General features: G+C 38.2%; 1 protein-coding gene and 1 non-coding gene across 18 annotated transcripts in view; one reads left to right on the top strand and one right to left on the bottom strand.

The window, feature by feature from the left end:
• The window catches only part of STIM2 (stromal interaction molecule 2), a 178,039-nt gene that overhangs the window by 93,995 nt on the left and 63,580 nt on the right, over window positions 1-20,464 (bottom strand). For all 17 annotated transcript variants that reach the window (XM_081531176.1, XM_081531076.1, XM_081531075.1 and 14 more), the window contains one exon: window positions 11,351-11,481. In XM_081531176.1, the coding sequence (XP_081387302.1) occupies window positions 11,351-11,473 (123 nt within the window). In that variant the 5' untranslated portion in view covers window positions 11,474-11,481. The remainder of the gene's footprint in view (window positions 1-11,350; window positions 11,482-20,464) is intronic.
• Window positions 16,210-16,291, top strand: TRNAL-UAA (transfer RNA leucine (anticodon UAA)). Its single transcript has one exon. It is a non-coding gene; the product is annotated as a tRNA-Leu (tRNA).

Here is a 20,464-nt window from a genome sequence, read left to right on the forward strand (position 1 = left end):
TACAAAGATAAACACGGAAAGTCTTATTGTGGGTCGCTTACAACACGAAGCCTTTTGAAGGAAGTTATATAACTTTATTGTTTTTACAATCCTGTGGCTTCAGAAGTTCCTATCAAATATCTCTAGTTAGCAGACAACAAAAACAAACCATGGTAAGCAGCCTCTAACGTGGCTCATAATAATCCCCACATCCTCTTATTCATGCTCCAATGTAACTGCCTCCCCTGAGGATCAGCTGGACCTAAGGACTCATTTTAGACAAACAGAACACAGCAAAAAAGGGATGAAACATCACTTCCAAGATGTGGTTACAAAAAGACTTTGATTTCCACGTTGTCCACTCATCCTGCCTCCTTCTCTCTCCCTACCCTACACTCTCCCTGCCCCCTTCAGCTTCCTCTCAACTCACTGAGAGAAACCCACTGCCCTATGGAGACAGCCATGTGACAGAGAACCAACATCTCCAACCAATGACCAGTGAGGACCTGGGGGGCCCACAGCCACATAAGCCGGGCTTGAAGTGGATCCGCCCCAAACCAGGCCTTGAGATGACTGCAATATCACCTGACATCTTTTTGTTTTATTTCTGTTTTATTCCTGCCACACCACTCAGCATGCAGGATCTTAGTTCCCTGACCAGGGATCAAACTTGTGACCCCAGGATTGGGAGTATGAAGTCTTAACCACTGGAACTCCAGGAAGCACACCAGCTGACAGCTTAACTGCAGCTTGTGAGAGGCTCAGAGCCAGGAAACCCAGCTACACTGCACCTGGATTTCTGACGCACGGAAACTGTGAGATGGTAAAACCATGAGTGACTTGGTAAACCATTAAGTTGGGGAGAATTTATTATATAATAGATAATATGTAAGTTGAAATTTTAACTTAGAAAACTTAAGAAGAATGCATGCAGTTATTCCTTCAGAAGACCTTCCCTTGGGGCTCAGTGGTAAAGAATTCGCCTGCCAATGAAGGAGATGTGGGTTCGATCCCTGGGTCAGGAAGACCCCCTAGAGAAGGATATGGCAACCCAGTCCAGTATTCCTGTCTGGGAAATCTCATGGACAGAGGAGCCTGGAGGGCTATAGTCCATGGGATCGCAAGTGTCAGACACAACTTAGCAACTAAACAACACCGCCAACAACATTCCTTTAGAAACAGTACTCTTTGAAATTCAAAACTCAGGGATCCTTTTTTAAAACGTATTATCTACTATTTTTTTCTGACCCTACTTTTGCCTATTTTCTTAGGTGACTCTCCTTGTTTCAGACAGATATATCTGTGTGGTTAAAACTAAGTCTTCTGAGAGGGGTTCAGATAAATGATGATAAAGGTGTTTTTCAGGTAGAATAGCTAAGAAAAACTGAAATACAAGGTACAATCAGATTTTTCATGTAAATTTATATGTATATAAATTATTTATATTTATATACATATAAAATCAACTGATAAGAACAAAAACTTAAACTATTCGAAATGACATGAATGAAAGGAAGAATAGATAAAAGGGAAGAGAAAGTAGAAGAAGGGAAAAAACTTTTTAAAATATAAAAGAAAAAAGAGGAAAAGTAAAAACAGAAAACAAAGTTCATATACACTAGAAATTTAATAAAATTTCCAGCCACTTATTAGGCAATAATAATGTCAATTCTCACTGCCTGCTACTGCTGAGCTCAGGGCCACAAAATCATTCAATAATTTCATTTAAATTATCTGTTAATCAAGTACCTTCACTGTCCAAAATATCTTCAGTATTAACAGAACATGCAAACTTAACTGTAATCAACACGTCAATCTAAGCAGGTCACAAATTCAGCATATACTGACACCTACTCTCCTTGATCTTGAGTCAGAAGACAGTGACCTAGAGAGCAAAAGCCACACATCCTGTTTCTAATCTAAAACATCCCCGCTCCTCCAATTTCAGTTTTAGAACAGCTCTGGAAAATTGCCAGGCATTTATTCTCTTGTCCAAGCACTGCATACAGTATACACTTTAAGTGCTACTTTCTTAATGAGTTCTGCCATGACATCCTATTTAAAACTACAGCTATAGCTATCCATTATCTACCTGTCTGATCCCCCTTTCCCTGCTTAGTTTGTTTATTCTGCCTCCCCACAAGCCCCATTAGAATGTTAGCAAGTGCTTGAAGATTTATATAATTTTGTCTGTTTTGTTCCTGATTTATTCCAAGGTCTACTTGAGTATCTGTCATATAACAGATCCCCAATATTAGGTCAACATCAAATGAATGAATAAACTAGAAAAGAAAATGCTCTCTCATATGACCAAAAACAAAGGGCATGTGAGAAAAAAATTAAGCTTCCAATCAGCATTTTCAAATGCTAAATATTACGCCAAACTTTTTTCTTAAAAAAAAGCAATATTGCTAGTTTTTTAAGGAATCTGCATACTGTTCCCCATAGTGGCTGCACCAATTTATATTCCCACTAACTGTGTAGGAGAGTTCCTTCTTCTCCACACCTCCAGCATTTATTGTAGATTTTCTAATAACTGGCACTTGGATCAGTGTGAAGTGATACCTCACTGTAGTTTTGATATGCATTTCTCTAAGAATTAGAGAATTTCCTTCTCCAGGAATAATTAGTGATGTTGAGCATCTTTTCATGTGTTTGCTGGTAATCTATATTTCTTCTTTGATGAAATGTCTGTTTAGGTCTTCTGCTCATTTTTGATTAGGTTTTTTTTTTAATACTAAGAGGCACAGAGCTACCATATGACCCAGCAATCACACCCGTAGCCATGTATTTAAAGAAAACCATAACCTGAAAGGACATACGCATCCTGATGTTCACTGCAGCACTATTTACAATAGCCAGCATATGGAAGCAAGTTAAATGCTCATCAATAGAGAAATGGATAAAGAAGATGTGGTACATATGTAACAATGTAATATTACTTAACCATAAAAAGGAATGAAAATATTGCCATTTGCAGAGACATGGATGGACCTAGAGATTGTCATACAGAGTGAAGTCAGAAAAATAAATACTGTATAATACTGCTTATATGTGGAATCTGGAAAAATTGTACAGATGAAAAAAAGCAGAAATAGAGTCACAGATGTAGAGAACAAACTTAGCTCTCTAGAAGGGAAGGGGGAGATGGGACAAACTGGGAGACAGGGACTGACATATATACACTACTATGTATAAAATAGGCTTCCCAGGTAGCTCAGGTGGTAAAGAATCTGCCCACAGTGCAGGAGACCCAGGTTCAATTCCTGGGTTGGGAAGATCCCCTAGAGAAGGTAACGGCAAACCACTCTAGTATTCTTGCCTGGAGAATTCCATGGACAGAGGAGCCTGGCAGGCTATAGCCCATGGGTTCCAAAGAGTCTGACAAAACTGAGCAACTAACACACACACGTGTAAAATAATAACTAATGAGGACCTACTGTATAGCACAAAGAAATCTACTCAATTACCTGTGGTGACCTAAATGGGAAGGAAATCAAAAAAAGAGTGGATATATGTACACACATAACTGATTCACTCTGCTATACAGCTGAATTAACACAACACTGTAAAGAAACTATACTATGGTAAAAAGTTTCTAATTCAAAATACTTTTAAAAGCAATACTTTGATTCAAAAAATCACAAGAAATTATGTATTTTAAAATTTCTGAGTAAGGTTCCCTAAGAAACTCAGGATGTTTCCTAATGATGGCTACTAGAGACCTATAAGCAGTGGCCACAGGACTGGAAAAGGTCAGTTTTAATTGCAATCTCAAAGAAAGGCAATGCCAAAGAATGCTCAAACTACTGCACAACTGCACTCATCTCACACGCTAGTAAAGTAATGCCTGAAATTCTCTAAGCCAAGCTTCAGCAATACGTGAACCGTGAAATTCCAGATATTCAAGCTGGTTTTAGAAAAGGCAGAGGAATCAGAGATCAAATTGCCAGCATCCGCTGGATCATTGAAAAAGCAAGAGAGTTCCAGAAAAACATCTATTTCTACTTTATTGACTATGCCAAAGCCTTTGACTGTGTGGATCACAATAAACTGTGGAAAATTCTGAAAGACATGGGAATACTAGACTACCTGACCTCTCTCTTGAGAAACCTGTATGCAGGTCAGGAAGCAACAGTTACAACTGGACATGGAACAACAGCCTGGTTCCAAATAGGAAAAGGAGTACGTCAAGGCTATATATTGTCACCCTGCTTATTTAACTTCTCTGAAGAGTACATCATGAGAAACACTGGGCTGGAGGAAGCACAAGCTGGAATCGAGAATGCTGGGAGAAATATCAATAACCTCAGATATGCAGATGACACCACCCTTATGACAGAAAGTGAAGAAGAACTAAAGAGCCTCTTGATGAAAGTGAAAGAGGAGAGTGAAAAAATTAGCTTAAAACTCAACATTCAGAAAACTAAGATCATGGCATCTGGTCTCATCACTTCATGGCAAATAGATGGGCAAACAGTGGAAACAGTGACTGACTTTATTTTTCTTGGCTCCAAAATCACTGCAGATGGTGACTGCAGCCATGAAATTAAAAGACGCTTACTCCTTGGAAGGAAAGTTATGACCAACCTAGACAGCATATTGAAAAGCAGATATTACTTTGTCAACAAAGGTCCATCTAGTCAAGGCTATGGTTTTTCCAGTGGTCATGTATGGATGTGAGAGCTGGACTATAAAGAAAGCTGAGTGCCGAAGAATTGATGCTTTTGAACTGTGGTGTTGGAGAAGACTCTTGAGAGTCCCTTGGACTGCAAGGAGATCCAACCAGTCCATCCTAAAGGATATCAGTCCTGAATATTCACTGGAAGGACTGATGCTGAAGCTGAAACTACAATACTTTGGCCACCTGATGTGAAGAGCTGACTCATTGGAAAAGACCTTGATGCTGGGAAAGATTGAGGGCAGGAGGAGAAGGGGACGATAGAGGATGAGATGGTTGGATGGCATCACCGACTCAACGGACATGGGTTTGAGTGGACTCCGGGAGTTGGTGATGGACAGGGAGGCCTGGCGTGCTGCAGTTCATGGGGTGGCAAAGATTCGGACACGACTGAGCAACTGAACTGAACTGAATTGGAGACCTATAATAGTATTAATATTCACTTTAAAAAAGAGACACTGAAGAAATACAAATCAAGACACAGCTATAATGAACTGAAGACACCAAATTGGTCCAAAAACTCAGAATTAAAAACCCATTCCTTAACCCTTGCAATACATTATAGTCTCTAAGATCAGTCCTGTCCAGTAGAAATAAATTGTGAGTTAAAATTTCCTAGGAGTCACATTAAAAAGTAAAAAGAAACAAGTAAAACAAATTTTGTATTTCATGTAACTTAGTGTGTATGTCCATAATATAGCCATTTCCAACAGGTAATCAAGATTTCAAAGCTTAAATGTTTTATATTTATATAAATCTTCCAAATTTGAAGTACATTTTACACATATAACACACTTCAATTTTAAGTGCTCAAAACACAAATGTACTATAGCTACCATATTGTACAATGGATTTCTAGATTCTTTTGGGTACTATTAAAACACAGAAGTGTGCTATATTTGCTTTTAAATATTAATATTAAAAGAAATACAAAGAGAAAGATATCATCTTCTGTTGTTAAACATTAAAGGTCAACTATCATACTAATAGAATTCTAGGTTCTTTAAACATAAGTTTTGTTTTATAGTTTTTATTTTCATTACAAAATATTTGGAATTCCATTAAAATTTAAAACATGGAATAAGAATTCCACTGAAGTATAAATTATACAGTCATGCATGCTTACTTTGTTTGGCACAGCGATAATGATAACACCTCACACAATGGAGCAACTTAATATCTGATGATGAGGTAAAAAGATTAAAATAACTTGTAATTCTAGAAACTATTATGCAATCAAATACATTCAAATAGGCTGTCAATTATCTGCATAAGCTTACTTAATACCTGCCTATATATAACACACTATTGGAACAGATCTTTCCCATTGAATGCACTTTTAATAATTAAATAATATGAGTTTTTGCTGTTTTTTCATATTTAAATGTTTTATAATTGTGATAGAATAACAAATATATTTGTTCTTCATCCCTGGTTCCTGGCATAGAGCTCTTAAAACTCTTGGAATTTCCTCAGTGATAGTGTTCTTTTCTCCTTTGATCACACCTGAGTTCACACTAATGAGATAAGTAAGGGTCGGGCCTCCAAGCAGCCTCAAGATGGAGCTGGTCACCAAAAAGACCAAATGATTAAAGAATTAGAAATTTTAGTACCACTCACCTGACCTCTGGGAAAACTGAGCTCTTTAAAAACTCCTGAACTTAGAGATTCAGAGAGCTTGTGAACACATCACGGTGTGGGAGGTGCTGGGAGAGTGGCATGTCCAGAGAGGGCATGAAAGCTTCATGCCCCTTCTATCAAACCCTGTCCTGTACATCTCTTCCATTTGGCTGTTCCCGAGTTGTATTCCTTTAAATAAACCAGTGAACATTAGTAAAATGTTCTCCTGAGTTCTGTGAGCCACTGAAGCAAATTTTCTTTTTTTATTGAAGTACAGATGATAAACAATATTATCTAACTTACAGGTGTACAATAGTGATTCACAATTTTTAAAGGCTCTAGTCTACTTATAGTTATTACAAAATATTGGCTATATTCCCTGTGTTGTACAATATATCCTTGTAGCTTAACAGTTTTTACCTCTTAATATCCTATGCCCACTATATTGCCCCTCCCAGCACTTCCCTCTCCCCACTGGTAACCATAGTTTGCTCTCAATATTGTGAGTCTGCTTCTTTTTTGTATTATTCACTAACTTGTATGTTTAGATTTCACACATCAGTGGTATCATACAGTATTTGTCTTTCTCTGTCTGACTTATTTCACTTAACAGCATAATACCCTCAAAGTCCATCCATGGTGCTGCAAATGGCAAAATTTCACTCTTTTTATGGCTAAGTCATATTCTATTGTGTACTACAGCTTCTTTACCCATTCATCTATTGGTGGATGCTTAGGTTGCTTCCATATCTTAGCAATTTTAAATAATGCTGCTATGAACCTGTGGTACATACATGTTTTGAATTCATGTTTTCGTTTTATTCAGATACATACCCAGCAAATTTTCAAATCTGAGGAAAGAGCCATGGGAATCTCAGATTCAAGGCCAGTCAGTTAAAGTTCATAAACATAACCAGAGACTTGTGGCTGGCATCTGAAGTAAGGGCAGTATAATGGGACTGAGTTCTTTAACTCATGGGATTTGATACTATTTCCAGGTAGAGAGTGTCAGAATTGAATTCATGGAAATGCAATTGGGTGTTAGAAAACTGAAAAACTGCTTGGTCTCAGAAAACACCCCAGAGTAATAATATTTATAACCTGATATATCAATTAATAACAAGACTAATTTTATTATGTAGATTTTTAATATAAAAAAATCTAGCCTTTTTTAGGCTCAAAATTAACCAATCTTAATTTATAACTTCTGAAATGTGGTTATCTAAAACTATTCTAGCTTTAAAAAGTGAAAGTGGCCATTAATCTTTTTTGAAACATTTAATAATACCAAAACTTTCCAAATTAACCACATATGCTCTTCCAGTCCCATCTCTAATTCTCCCTGAAATAATCCTTCTGAGTTAATATATTTCTTAACCTAAAACAATGTTAAACAATGATTAGTTACTCAGTAATACCAAAAATCAGAGGAAGACAGCACCATTAGTGTAATAACTTAAAATTATAACCTTTCAACACAGTACAAGGTTTAGTATTAAAAGTTATTTCCAATTTAATTGATGGACAGAATTATGAAACTGAACAGGGCACTCATCTACTTAACATTAGACACTCTGAGCTGACACAGAGTTTGATCAAACTAATACTGTAAATGATTAAGAAAATGTACAACAATATTTTCAGGAAATCTATTCAGTCTAGAGAACATAATTTCCTTTACAAAGAGTATCAAATATATGAACATAAAATGCTATTTATTCCATAATTCATATGGATAGTAATAATTTATGGAGTAAATAAAACATGTTAGAATACTGATCTTCAAGATCCTAAGTAAATATTCTGGCAACTAAATAAACCATTTAGACAATCTTGAGAGGATTAGAATGAACAATTTATCACTAATAATCTAAAGCATTACTTTTAAATGCTTTACTAAAAAACTAAAAGTAGTTTTATAGCTTGATTTTGTTGTGTATATTGTGTGTCTTTGTAGTGGAAGAGAGAAAAAATGGTGATGATGCTGAGAGAATGAATTACTCAGTATAATAAAGTGACCCTTAATAAATGACAACTACTTTGTTACATTCTAGTAAGTAAAACTAATAATCCATCAACTTCATTTCATTTACTCTACTTTTTGGCCAATAGAATATATTTACATACTTCAAATACTTTTTAAGTTGAGAACAATGTAAAATAGGACTATCCTGTTATCTGTAATTCTAAAAGTGAACAAATAAATTTGACTATTTTGAACTGAAGCCATGATTTTGGTATTACTGGAACTGAGCTCAATTCAAAATGATTTAAACCCAATGAGAAGAGATTATTATCTCAGTAAGCAGAAATCAGTTGATGCAGAGACAGTCAAAAAAAAAAAAAGACTAAAGAGTTAATATCTGATCTAATAAGTACTAGAAATCACTGTTGCACTTCTAAGCTAGAGAAAAACATTCTCAGAGTGATATGCATGATGAATTAGAGCGGAAAAATGTAGAAGTGATAATCTACCCATAAAATAATAAATACCTAGATTAAAATGGAACAATAACTAGAACAGATAAGTGGAAAAGGGCGGGGGGGATTAATTCTAAGAACACAAAATTTCATTTATAGAGGGGCTGACACACCACAGCCCGATACTTGTTTTTGTGCAAACAAAGTTTTACTGAAACACAGCCATGACCATTACTCCATATACTGTCTGGCTGCTTGGCACTACAATGGAAGCGATGAGTAAATACAACAGAGATTATATGGCCCACAAACATCTAAAATATTTATTAGCTAGCCTATATTAGTTTCCTAGGGCTGCTGTAATAAAGTACCATAAACTGAATGGCTTAAAATAACAAAAATTTATTCTTTCTCAGGTCTGGAGGCTATAAATCTGAAATCAAATGTTAGCAGGGCCATGCTCTCTGAAAGGCTCTAGGGGTCAACCTGTTTGATGCCTTTCTCTTGGTTTCTGAGGTCATCAGCAATCCTTGTGGAGAAGGCAATGGCAACCTACTCCAGTACTCCTGCCTGGAAAATCCCATGGACGGAGGAGCCTTGTAGGCTGCAGTCCATGGGGTCGCTAGGAGTCGGACATGACTGAACGACTTCACTTTCACTTTTCACTGCAATGCATTGGAGAAGGAAATGGCAACCCACTCCAGTATTCTTGCCTGGAGAATCCCAGGGACGGCAGAGCCTGGTGGGCTGCCGTCTATGGGGTCGCACAGAGTCAGACACGAATGAAGTGACTTAGCAGCAGCAGCAGCAGCAGCAGCAATCCTTGTCATTCCTTGACTTTTAACTTCATAACTCCAATCTCTGCCTCCACTGTCACATGATAATCTTCCCCCCACATCTTCCTTTCCACGTGGTTTTCTCTTACAAAGACACCAGTCATACTGGATTAAGGACCATGCTACTCCATTATATGCTCCTCTTAAATAACTACATCTGAAACAAATCTATTTCCAGATAAGGTTATACTATGAGGTTCTGGGGGTTAGGACTTCAAAATATTTAGGGAGTGGGACATAGTTCAACCCTTAACCTGGTCCTTTACATTAAAATATGCCAACTCCTGACTTAGAAGACTGAAAAAAAAGAGAAATACGTCCACAAGTGCCATTGAGGGATTTCAAAGAGAAGATCTGGGATTTTGTTTTAGATAAACTAAGCTGAAAACAAGAGTCCTCAAAAGACATCAGGCAGAAAGCCATACATGTAGGTCAGAAGCTGTATTGACTTAGAGATGGAGGAAATAAGAGTAACCTAAAAACAGATGTAGTGTTTCAAGGTAAATGTTTTATGAAAGTACTGAAAGTGTTAGTCACTCAGTTCTATCCAACTCTTTGCGACCACATGGACTGTAGCCCTCCAGGCTCCTCTGTGAATTGAATTCTCCAGGCAAGAATACTGGAGTGGGATGCCATTTCCTTCACCAGGGGATCTTGCTGACCCAGGGACCAAAACCAGGTCTCCTGCACTGGAGGCAGATTCTTTACCATTTAAGCCACAGGGATATAGCAGGTCAAAAATTGACCTTTAGAGAATGCTACTGTTACATAAGAATGTGATTAGACAACAGTGTGATGAGAAGATGTCACTGTTACACAACATTAGGTAATAATGTAGAAAATAATGTAATTTAGCATTATATAAATTAAAAGAGAAGCAGTGTCAACACTGACAAATACAACAAAAAGGTTGAACAGACCTAAAAAATGACCAGGAAATCTGGTACGAATGAGACCATAATCAAATAAAGAAAACAATTTCTATGAAGAAAACTAAAAGGGACACCAGACCAGGGGTAAGGTGAGAATCCTTAAGAAATAAAGCATTATTTATTTGTACAGTGGTTACAGTAGATTATGACACCAGTGACACCCCCCCCAATAAACCATACATCCTGGCACTCATATTTTCATATAATTCTCTCCCACACAGACTCTGAATTCAGCCAATTAACTTGCTTTAAACCAATTTGATATTAACGGGTATTGGCAAGCAAGGGCATGATAAGCACTTTCACATGGCAACTTGTTTTCTTGGAACACTGCCACCGGGAAGGCCAGCTGTCACGCTCTGAGAAGTTTGAGCTAGACCCCTGAATGATGACAGGTTAGTAATTGCCAAATGGAGAGACCGAAGGGAAAAAAGTCATTTGAGATATTTCAGCCCAAAAGAGATCACAAGTGAATACAACTGCCACTGTGACCCTGGGCCATAACTATGGGAATAGACAATGTACCCAGCAAAGCCCAGTCAACCCAGAGAACCAGGAAAAATAACAAACTGTTGCTGTTTTAGATGATGAAATGTGCTGGTAGTTTATAAAACAGCAGTAGGTGACACAGAACAGAATATATGTTTGAGAAACGCAAGTAAATGAGGCCGAGGATTCTTATAAAACTGAGAAGACTTATATATGCATGAAAAAAAGAAAAAAACATGCTAAATACAAAGGATAAAAGTAAAACGTAAAGAAAAACACTAAAGACGAGGAAAATGGAGTTGAGTCATATAAGAAATAATGGGAAAATTCAAGACTATAAACTTGGTGACACTGTTACAAGAGAATATCAGTGAAAAAGGGTCTCCACCTACTTCATCACTTTCATCTACTTCGATTCCACCATCTTTGTCATCATCCATTTGTTTATGTATTGTTTGAAGAGCTTCCAGACTAAATCTATCTTCTTCTGTGAAGCATGGTGGACTCAGTGACATGCATGGATCTGAAATAAAACAAAGGGCAATTACTAACCTGCCACCCCAAAACACAGGCTATAGTCAAGAGAGTTGAATTTAAAACAAAACCAACAAATTAAATTTCAGACTAAGTCAAACTAAGATGCTTTAAGAATTCTATCTAGAAGGGTATTCTTCACATCAAAAGTATAGTATATGAACATACTGACTAAAAATAAATAATCAAACTTAATTGATATCCAACTACAACCAGTACTAAATTCAAGTTGTCCACATTCTTCCACATCTTCAATCATCTTCTTCTTATTCAACTCATTATATCTGTAAATTAACCTCCCCCCAAAAACAGATAAACTCCCTTCTTAAAAACTAAAAACAAAAATACAGAGCACAAGGGGTTTTTTTGTATAGCCCAATTTAAAATGTAAGTCCTTAGGGAAACATCACAAAGAATACAAGAAAAAGAAATGTAGAACATTGACATCATCCTTAGAAATGTTTTTATCATTTTTATAACAGATTCTAAGAGTTCATCACGTGACTCTTTAAATGTATAACTTCTTAGATTCAACAAGGAAAAAATGAAATTTTAAAAACCTAGTTCTTCATGTTTTTCTTAACATAAATTTATTGCCTAAATAATTTTGTATGGAAAATGAGTGAATCCTCACATGTAGATTGTCAAAAAATAACAATTTAGAGAGAATACGTGATTTTTCATGACTTAAAATGAGATTAATAAAAATTACATTTTGCTGACCTCAAAAGTAATGCTCAAAATTCTTCAAGCCAGGCTTCAACAATATGTGAACTGTGAACCTCCAGATGTTCAAGCTGGTTTTAGAAAAGGCAGAGGAACCAGAGATCAAATTGCCAACATCCCCCGGATCATCGAAAAACAAGAGAGTTCCAGAAAAACATCTATTTCTGTTTTATTGACTATACCAAAGCCTTTGACTGTGTGGACCACAATAAACTGTGTGGAAAATTCTTCAAGAGATGGGAATACCAGACCACCTGACCGGCCTCTTGAGAAACCTGTATGCAGGTCAGGAAGCAACAGTTAGAACTGGACATGGAACAACAGACTGGTTTCAAATAGGAAAAGTAGACATGGAACATCAGACTGGTTCCAAATGGGAAAAGCAGTACGTCAAGGCTGTATATTGTCACCCTGCTTATTTAACTTATATGCAGAGTACATCATGAGAAACGCTGGGCTGGAGGAAGCACAAGCTGGAATCAAGATTGCCGGGAGAAATATCAATAACCTCAGATATGCAGATGACACCACCCTTATGGTAGAAAGTGAAGAAGAACTAAAGAGCCTCTTGATAAAAGTGAAAGAGGAGAGTGAAAAAGTTGGCTTAAAGTTCAACATTCAGAAAACTAAGATCATGGCATCCGGTCCCATCACTTCATGGCAAATAGATGGGCAAACAGTGGAAACAGTGTTTGACTTTATTTTGGGGGGCTCCAAAATCACTGCAGATGGTGACTGCAGCCATGAAATTAAAAGACGCTTATTCCTTGGAAGGAAAGTTATGACCAACCTAGACAGCATATTAAAAAGCAGAGACATTACTTTGTCAACAAACATCCGTTTAGTCAAAGCTGTGGTTTTACCAGAAGTCATGTATGGATGTGATAGTTGGACTATAAAGAAAGCTGAATGCCGAAGAATTGATGCTTTTGAACTGTGGTGTTGGAGAAGACTCCTGAGAGTTCCTTGGAGTGCAAGGAGATCCAACCAGTCCATCCTAAAGGAGATCAGTCCTGGGTGTTCATTGGAAGGACTGATGTTGAAGCTGAAACTCCAATACTTTGGCCACCTGATGCGAAGAGCTGATTCATTGGAAAAGACCCTGATGTTGGGAAAGACTGAGGGAAGGAGGAGAAGGGGACGATAGAGGATGAGATGGTTGGATGGCATCACCGACTCAATGGACATGGGTTTAGGTGAACTCCAGGAGTTGGTGATGGACAGGGAGGCCTGGTGTGCTGCAGTTCATGGGGCCGCAAAGGGTCAGACACAACTGAGCGACTGAACTGAACTGACTTCAAATAATAAGCAGCGTATATACCAAAATGGAAAAGTACTGTCAAAACTTCACTCATACCCAATCTTGCTGACTGGTAGATTGACAAATTCCAAGAACTGATTTCTACCAAATCACTAAAATGTTACAATTAATATCCTTTTAAAATGTCATCAAATTCACATGTATTTCTACAAACATTGTGGTCTTAAAGTTTAAAGTCAAAGCTATGGTTTTTCCAGTAGTCATGTATGGATGTGAGAGTTGGACCATAAAGAAGGCTGAGCGCCAAAGAACTGATGCTTTTGAATCGTGGTGCTGGAGAAGATTCCTGAGAATCTTTTGGACTGCAAGGAGATCAAACCAGTCAATCCTAAAGGAAATCAACCCTGAATATTCACTGGAAGGACTCTTGCTGAAACTGAAGCTACAATACTGGCCACTTTATGCAAAGAGGTGACTCACTGGAAACGACCCAGATGATGGGAAAGATTCAAAGCAAAAGGAGAAAGGGGTGGCAGAGGATAAGATGGTTAGATAGCATCACTGACTCAATGGACATGAATCCGAGCAAACTCTGGGAGATAGTGAAGGACAGAACAGCCTGGTGTGCTGCAGTCCATGAGCTTGCAGAAAGTCAGGCATGACTTGGTGACTGAACAACAACAACAGTTTAAAATGGTTATCAACAATAGTTAAAAACCTAGCTTATCATCTGGTCTTATTACAAATTGACTGACTGTGGACAAATCACTTGTCCTTGTGTCTTAGTTACATCTCCTCTAAAATAAAGTAAGTAGACTAGATATTTACTAAGCTCTATTGTAGTTATAATGGCCTAAGAGTATCTAATTCTGCACTGAGGAAAAAAAATAAGAAAAGAAGTCAGTCCTGGAGATCAACTAATAACTTCCTTTAAAAACAAAACAAAACAATTTAAGCCTCTATTACCTACATGTTCTACTTACAGACCATTTTGGCAATTTAACATTTTTAATAGTTTTAATTGTAAAGTAATTAGCCCCCAACTAAAATAAATAAATTTATAAAAAAAAAAAAAAAAAGAAAACTAGGAATAAAAAATTAGTGCACATTTAGTTTTCTTAAAGGAAAATTTTAAGTGGAAGTTCACAGGCATTTCTGGGATACTTAGTACGGCAGATGCCTCAGACTCTTGGGCAATTGATTTCCAAAGGCCGCCCCAGCATCGCTGCCTGAGGGCTTCGCCTGGATCAGCAGAGAGGCCGGACACGCTGGAACGACCCTTCCCATCCTCCCCTCCCAGCAGCTCCCACCAGTGACTCAGTCGACATAGACTCCAGTTCCCGCTGCCTTCAGGTTGGAGGCTTCCTGGGCTGCGTTCTGCATTATTTCCCTGACTAACTGCCGGTTTAGTTACCCACTCCTTTACCGCATGCCTCCCCTTTCTTGAGCCCCTCCTCCACCTCCCAGTGTTTCCTGTATTTACCAAATAAACTCCTTGTGCTCAGAAAAAAAAAAACAAAACACATTTTTAATAGTTTTAAATCAAAACCTAATTTTCATTCCTTTATTCTTGAAAGCGGAGAAGGCAATGGCACCCCACTCCAGTACTCTTGCCTGAAAAAGCCCATGGACGGAGGAGCCTGGTAGGCTACAGCCCATGGGGTCGCTAAGAGTCAGACAAGACTGTGAGACTTCACTTTCACTTTTCCCTTTCATGCACTGGAGAAGGAAATGGCAACCCACTCCAGTATTCTCGCCTGGAGAATCCCAGGGACGGCAGAGCCTGGGGGCTGCCGTCTATGGGGTCACACAGAGTCGGACACGACTGAAGCGACTTAGTGGCAGCAGTCTTGAAAGGGAAGGAAACAGAAAAGCCTATAAAAATAAAAAATGAAATTAAAAGTTACGTGACATAAATGTGTAAATATTTAAAACGCTGATCAACATTTGCTAAAAATCTGAGAACTTATAAAAATAATGATCAATTATAATCCCTAATTCACAAAACATTCAGAACCCTGAGATGCCCACAACTTATCCTGAATGGATGCAAAATAAAATATAAGCTCTCAGGTATTACAACAACATATGGCATAAAGAAGATTATGTGTACAATGTGTTATTGCCTCTCACAGACATATTTTTATACATATTTTATTTTGCAAATAAGCATATGAAGTGGAAGTTTATTATAACTAGCACATAAGGAAAGGGTCAGTATCACTCACTTTGATTAAACAGGCTTTGTTGTTAAACTCTCTAAGCAAAGTCAACAGTGAGGACGGTAGAAATGTTAAAAAGCAGAGAAAAGGAGGAAGTCCTATGATCTGAAAAAAAACTCATATGTAAACAAAATTGTATTTTTTTAACTTAATACAGCACTATCTTTCAGAATCTACCTCTGAATGTAACTTCTTCATGAAGTATTTCATAAAAACCAACTCCTGAGTACTTCTTTCTCTGAATGCCATTCCATCCATTCAATAAATATCTACTGAGCACTACCCATGTGTCAGGCATTGGAAATGGCAGTGAACAATAGAGAGAAAAATTTCTCATAAAACTTACATTCTAGTGGAAGAGATGAGCACAAGATAAATAAGCAAAATGAATAGCATGTTAGGAGTAGTAAACATTAAGGAAAAACAGAACAAAGAGCAGACAATGAAATGCCAAGGAATTTTAAATTCTCAGCTATATCTTTATTCTCAAATCATTCTTTAATGTTGTACCAGAATGGCCGAGTGGTTAAAGCGTTGGACTTAAGATCCAATGGATTTTATCCGCGTGGGTTCAAACCCCACTTCTGGTACAACAGGTCCTGCTTTTGGCTTCCCTGATAGCTCAGCTGGTAAAGAATCTGCCATTCCTGGGTCAGGAAGATCTGCTGGAGAAGGGATAGGTTACCCACTCCAGTATTCTTGTGCTCCCCTCGTGGCTCAGCTGGTAAAGAATCCGCTTACAATGTGGGAGACCTGGGTTTGATCCCTGAGTTGGGAAGATCCCCTGGAGAAGGGAAAGGCTACCCACTCCAGTATTCTGGCCTGGAGAATTCCATGGACTGTATAGTTAATGGGGTTGCAAAGAGTCGGACACGACTGAGCAACTTTCACTTTAACCACATTAACCACATTAATTGCTTACTGTGATTTTGTCCATATGACTAAGCTTATGAAAAGGGCAGGGGCCGTGCTCTTCCATTTCTCACATGCTCATAATACCCACAACTCAGCAGGACACATTCTGGACCTCTGTAAATTCTGCTACTTCATACATTAACTGAATCACAAAGCTCTAGTCTTCTATACTGTGCAAACCACTGGCCAGCATTAGAAATATTAGAAATTAAAGAGATAATAAGAGTATCCTGCACTTGAAAAATCTAACAGGCTAGGGAGGGAAAAGGCATGTTGTTGGCTCTGAGAATATTAATTGTAGAGTGCTGTGACAGCATGGAGGGACGGCACCTAATCCAGATCGGGAAAGAAGAGGCAGAACTTTTCTAGAGGTAAACATGGGGAGTTTTAAAGAACTGTATTGATGACCTTGGGAAGGAGAGAAATGCATGCATCATACATTCAGTGGCATGAAATGAACACAAAACACTCAGAGAAATGCAACTGGTTGATATGTCTGGTACAAATTACATTTGGAGGAAAAAAATAAACAAGAGATCAAATAGGAGATTGGTAAGAAGGGATAAAAACTCTAAAAGTAGTTTTTCCATACTAAGGAATTTGGATTTTTTATCCTGAAAACTATGAGAAGCCCACTAGGGATTTCAAGGAGAAGACCAACAAAATCAGATTCATATAGAGAGATCACTCTGGTGAGAGTAGAAGAAAAATGGAAGCAAGACTGAGAGGCACAATCATCAGGAAGTGCTGCAGGAATCCTGGTAGCACTCAACAGCCCATGTCCCCAAGGAAGGTAAATGATGAAAACTGCTCTAAGGTTTGGTGTTTTGCCATGATGGAACAGCAGAAGGAAAGGAAAGACAGGAGCTGAGGATACGGCAACAGTGATCCATTTCTCCACATGAAATTCTGTTTCTGTTTGGTACAGTGTCTTAAGGCCTTTGAACTCTAACTTAGATAAGTTGTGAATTCTGAACTCCATTACCTGTTTCAGAAAAACATCTATTTCTGCTTTACTGACTATGCCAAAGCCTTTGACTGTGTGGATCACAATAAACTGTGAAAAATTCTTCAAGAGATGGGAATATCAGACTATCTGACCGGCCTCTTGAGAAACCTGTATGCAGGTCAGGAAGCAACAGTTAGAACTGGACATGGAACAACAGACTGGTTTCAAATAGGAAAAGGAGTACGTCAAGGCTGTATATTGTCACCCTGCTTATTTAACTTATATGCAGAGTACATCATGAGAAACGCTGGCTGGAGGAAGCACAAGCTGGGATCAAGATTGCTGGGAGAAATATCAATAACCTCAGATAAGCAGATGATACCACCCTTACAGCAGAAAGAAGAACTAAAGAGCCTCTTGATGAAAGTGAAAGAGGAAAGTGAAAAAGCTGGCTTAAAGGTCAACATTCAGAAAACTAATATCATGGCATCCAGTCCCATCACTTCATGGCAGATGGGGAAATAGTGGAAACAGTGGCAGACTTTATTTTGGGGGGCTCCAAAGTCACTGCAGATGGTGACTGCAGCCATGAAATTAAAAGACGCTTATTCCTTGGAAAGAAAGTTATGACCAACCTAGACAGCATATTAAAAAGCAGAGACATTACTTTGTCAACAAAAGTCCGTCTAGTCAAAGCTGTGGTTTTTCCAGTGGTCATGTATGGATGTGAGAGTTGGACTATAAAGAAAGCTGAGTGCAGAAGAATTGATGCTTTTGAACTGTGGTGTTGGAGAAAACTCGAGAGTCCCTTGGACTGAAAGGAGATCCAACCAGTCTATCCTTAAGGAGATCAATCCTGGGTGTTCATTGGAAGGACTGATGTTGAAGCTGAAACTCCAATACTTTGGCCACCTGATGCAAAGACCTGACTCATTTGAAAAGACCCTTATGCTGGGAAAGATTGAGGGCAGAAGGAGAAGGGGACGACAGAGGATGAGATGGTTAGATGGCATCACTGACTCAACGGACGTGAGTTTGGGTAAACTCAGGGAGTTGGTGATGGACAGGGAGGCCTGGTGTGCTGCAGTTCATGGGGTCGCGAAGAGTCAGACACGACTGAGTGACTGGACTGAACTGAACCTGTTCCAAGGTCTTTTTTGTTTTTTTCTCACTTGTTTTTCCTTCTAGGTTAATTCAGCACAACTGACCATTTTAACTCAAAGTAGGTGATCTAAATTTCTTTTAAAATATACGAACTGGTACAAAAGAACTATGCATATAATGAATCAAGATTAATAGACAAATTTCAAACACAACTGCTAAAATACCAAAATCTGTCTGCTTTGCCAACATTATACAGACATCTACCTTAGCTACCCAAAATGCACCACGTACTCTATAACCAGTTTCTCACTTAAAAATCACTTGTTCATTTACACATGATATGGAGTGCCTGTCATTGTCAGGCCCTGTGCTTGGTGCAGACACCCACCAAAAATAAATTTCCTCCCCTTAGTGCTCTGGTGTGTGTGTGCATGCTAAGTCGCTTCAGTCATGTCCAACTCTTTGCGACCCTATGGACTGTAGCCTGCCCGGATTCTCTGTCCATGGGATTCTCCAGGCAAGAATACTGGAGTGGATTGCCATTTCCTTCCTCCATGGGATCTTCTCGACCCAGAAAATGAACCCGTGTCTGTCTTCAGCATCGGCAGGCAGTTTCTTTACCACTAGCGCCACCTGGGAGGGCTTTCAGTGCCCTCATCTTGTGTTAAATGAAACATGAAGTAATGTATCTTTTTATGGATGCTGAGCATTCCTTTCTCTCCTCTGGATCAAGAGCAGCACATTCCAGTGAGAGAAAAAAAAAAAAGAAATCAGTTGAAACAGAGAAAGACTTAACCAACCAAAGTCAGCAATCAACACCATTGTTAAGTTCTATCTTGCTTTCCTTTACCCAAACAAATGCTCAGTCTGATTCTGCAGAAATAATGAATTAAAATGATTTCACCTAATAAGAAATATCTAATGTATTCTAGAAGCCAATGCTATTTTATGTACGTAATATAATCCCTACAACGTTGTGTGAAGAACATATTCATTTTTCAGATGAGGAAATGAGACTTATGAGTAACCTGCTAAAGACTACACCCCTAGAAATGACAGACTTGGGATTCACACCAGTCTTCAAGACTCAAATTCATGTTTGAGTGTCAGTATAATGAATATAAATACATCAGTGTTGCCACTGTCAGAGAAGAATAAGGAATCGCTATCATAGATAATGCTCAAACCTGGCTGAGATGCAGAGAAAACCAAGAAGCACAATTGTACCCCATGGAAGAGGATCATTAGACACCTCATGAATGACAGACACAATCTAAAATACAGACCTACACTTCTTAGCTTTCTTCTCCTTTTGATAATAATGTACCTTTAACTCACACTCCCCTTGAACAAACCTTTACTATATTACCACAGTGATAGACATATATTGAAAGTTTGAAAATGAAAGTGTTAGTTGCTCAGTTGTGTCTGACTCTGCTATCCCATGGACTGTGGCCTGCCAGGCTCCTCTGTCCATAGAACCCTCCAGGCAAGAACACTGAAGTAGGTAGCCATTCCATTCTCCAGGGGATCTTTCTGACCCAGGGATCGAACCCGGATCTCCCACATTGTAGGCAGATTCTTTACCATTTGAGCCACCAGAGAAGAACTGAAAGCTTAAACATACATAAATATCAGAAGCCAAATAAACTTCTGAATTTAAGTTATTTACCTGGAAAAATATACAAATGCCAGGCTTCAGGTTAGAAGTCAGGTATATAAAGGGTAAAAACATAGCATAATAATGCTAAAAAGATACATCACATAACTCTATATGTTATATATTACACATTTC

Source organism: Giraffa tippelskirchi, chromosome 1, assembly GCF_054371585.1.
Source record: "Giraffa tippelskirchi isolate mGirTip1 chromosome 1, T2T-mGirTip1v1.2.pri, whole genome shotgun sequence".
NCBI lineage: Eukaryota > Metazoa > Chordata > Mammalia > Artiodactyla > Giraffidae > Giraffa > Giraffa tippelskirchi.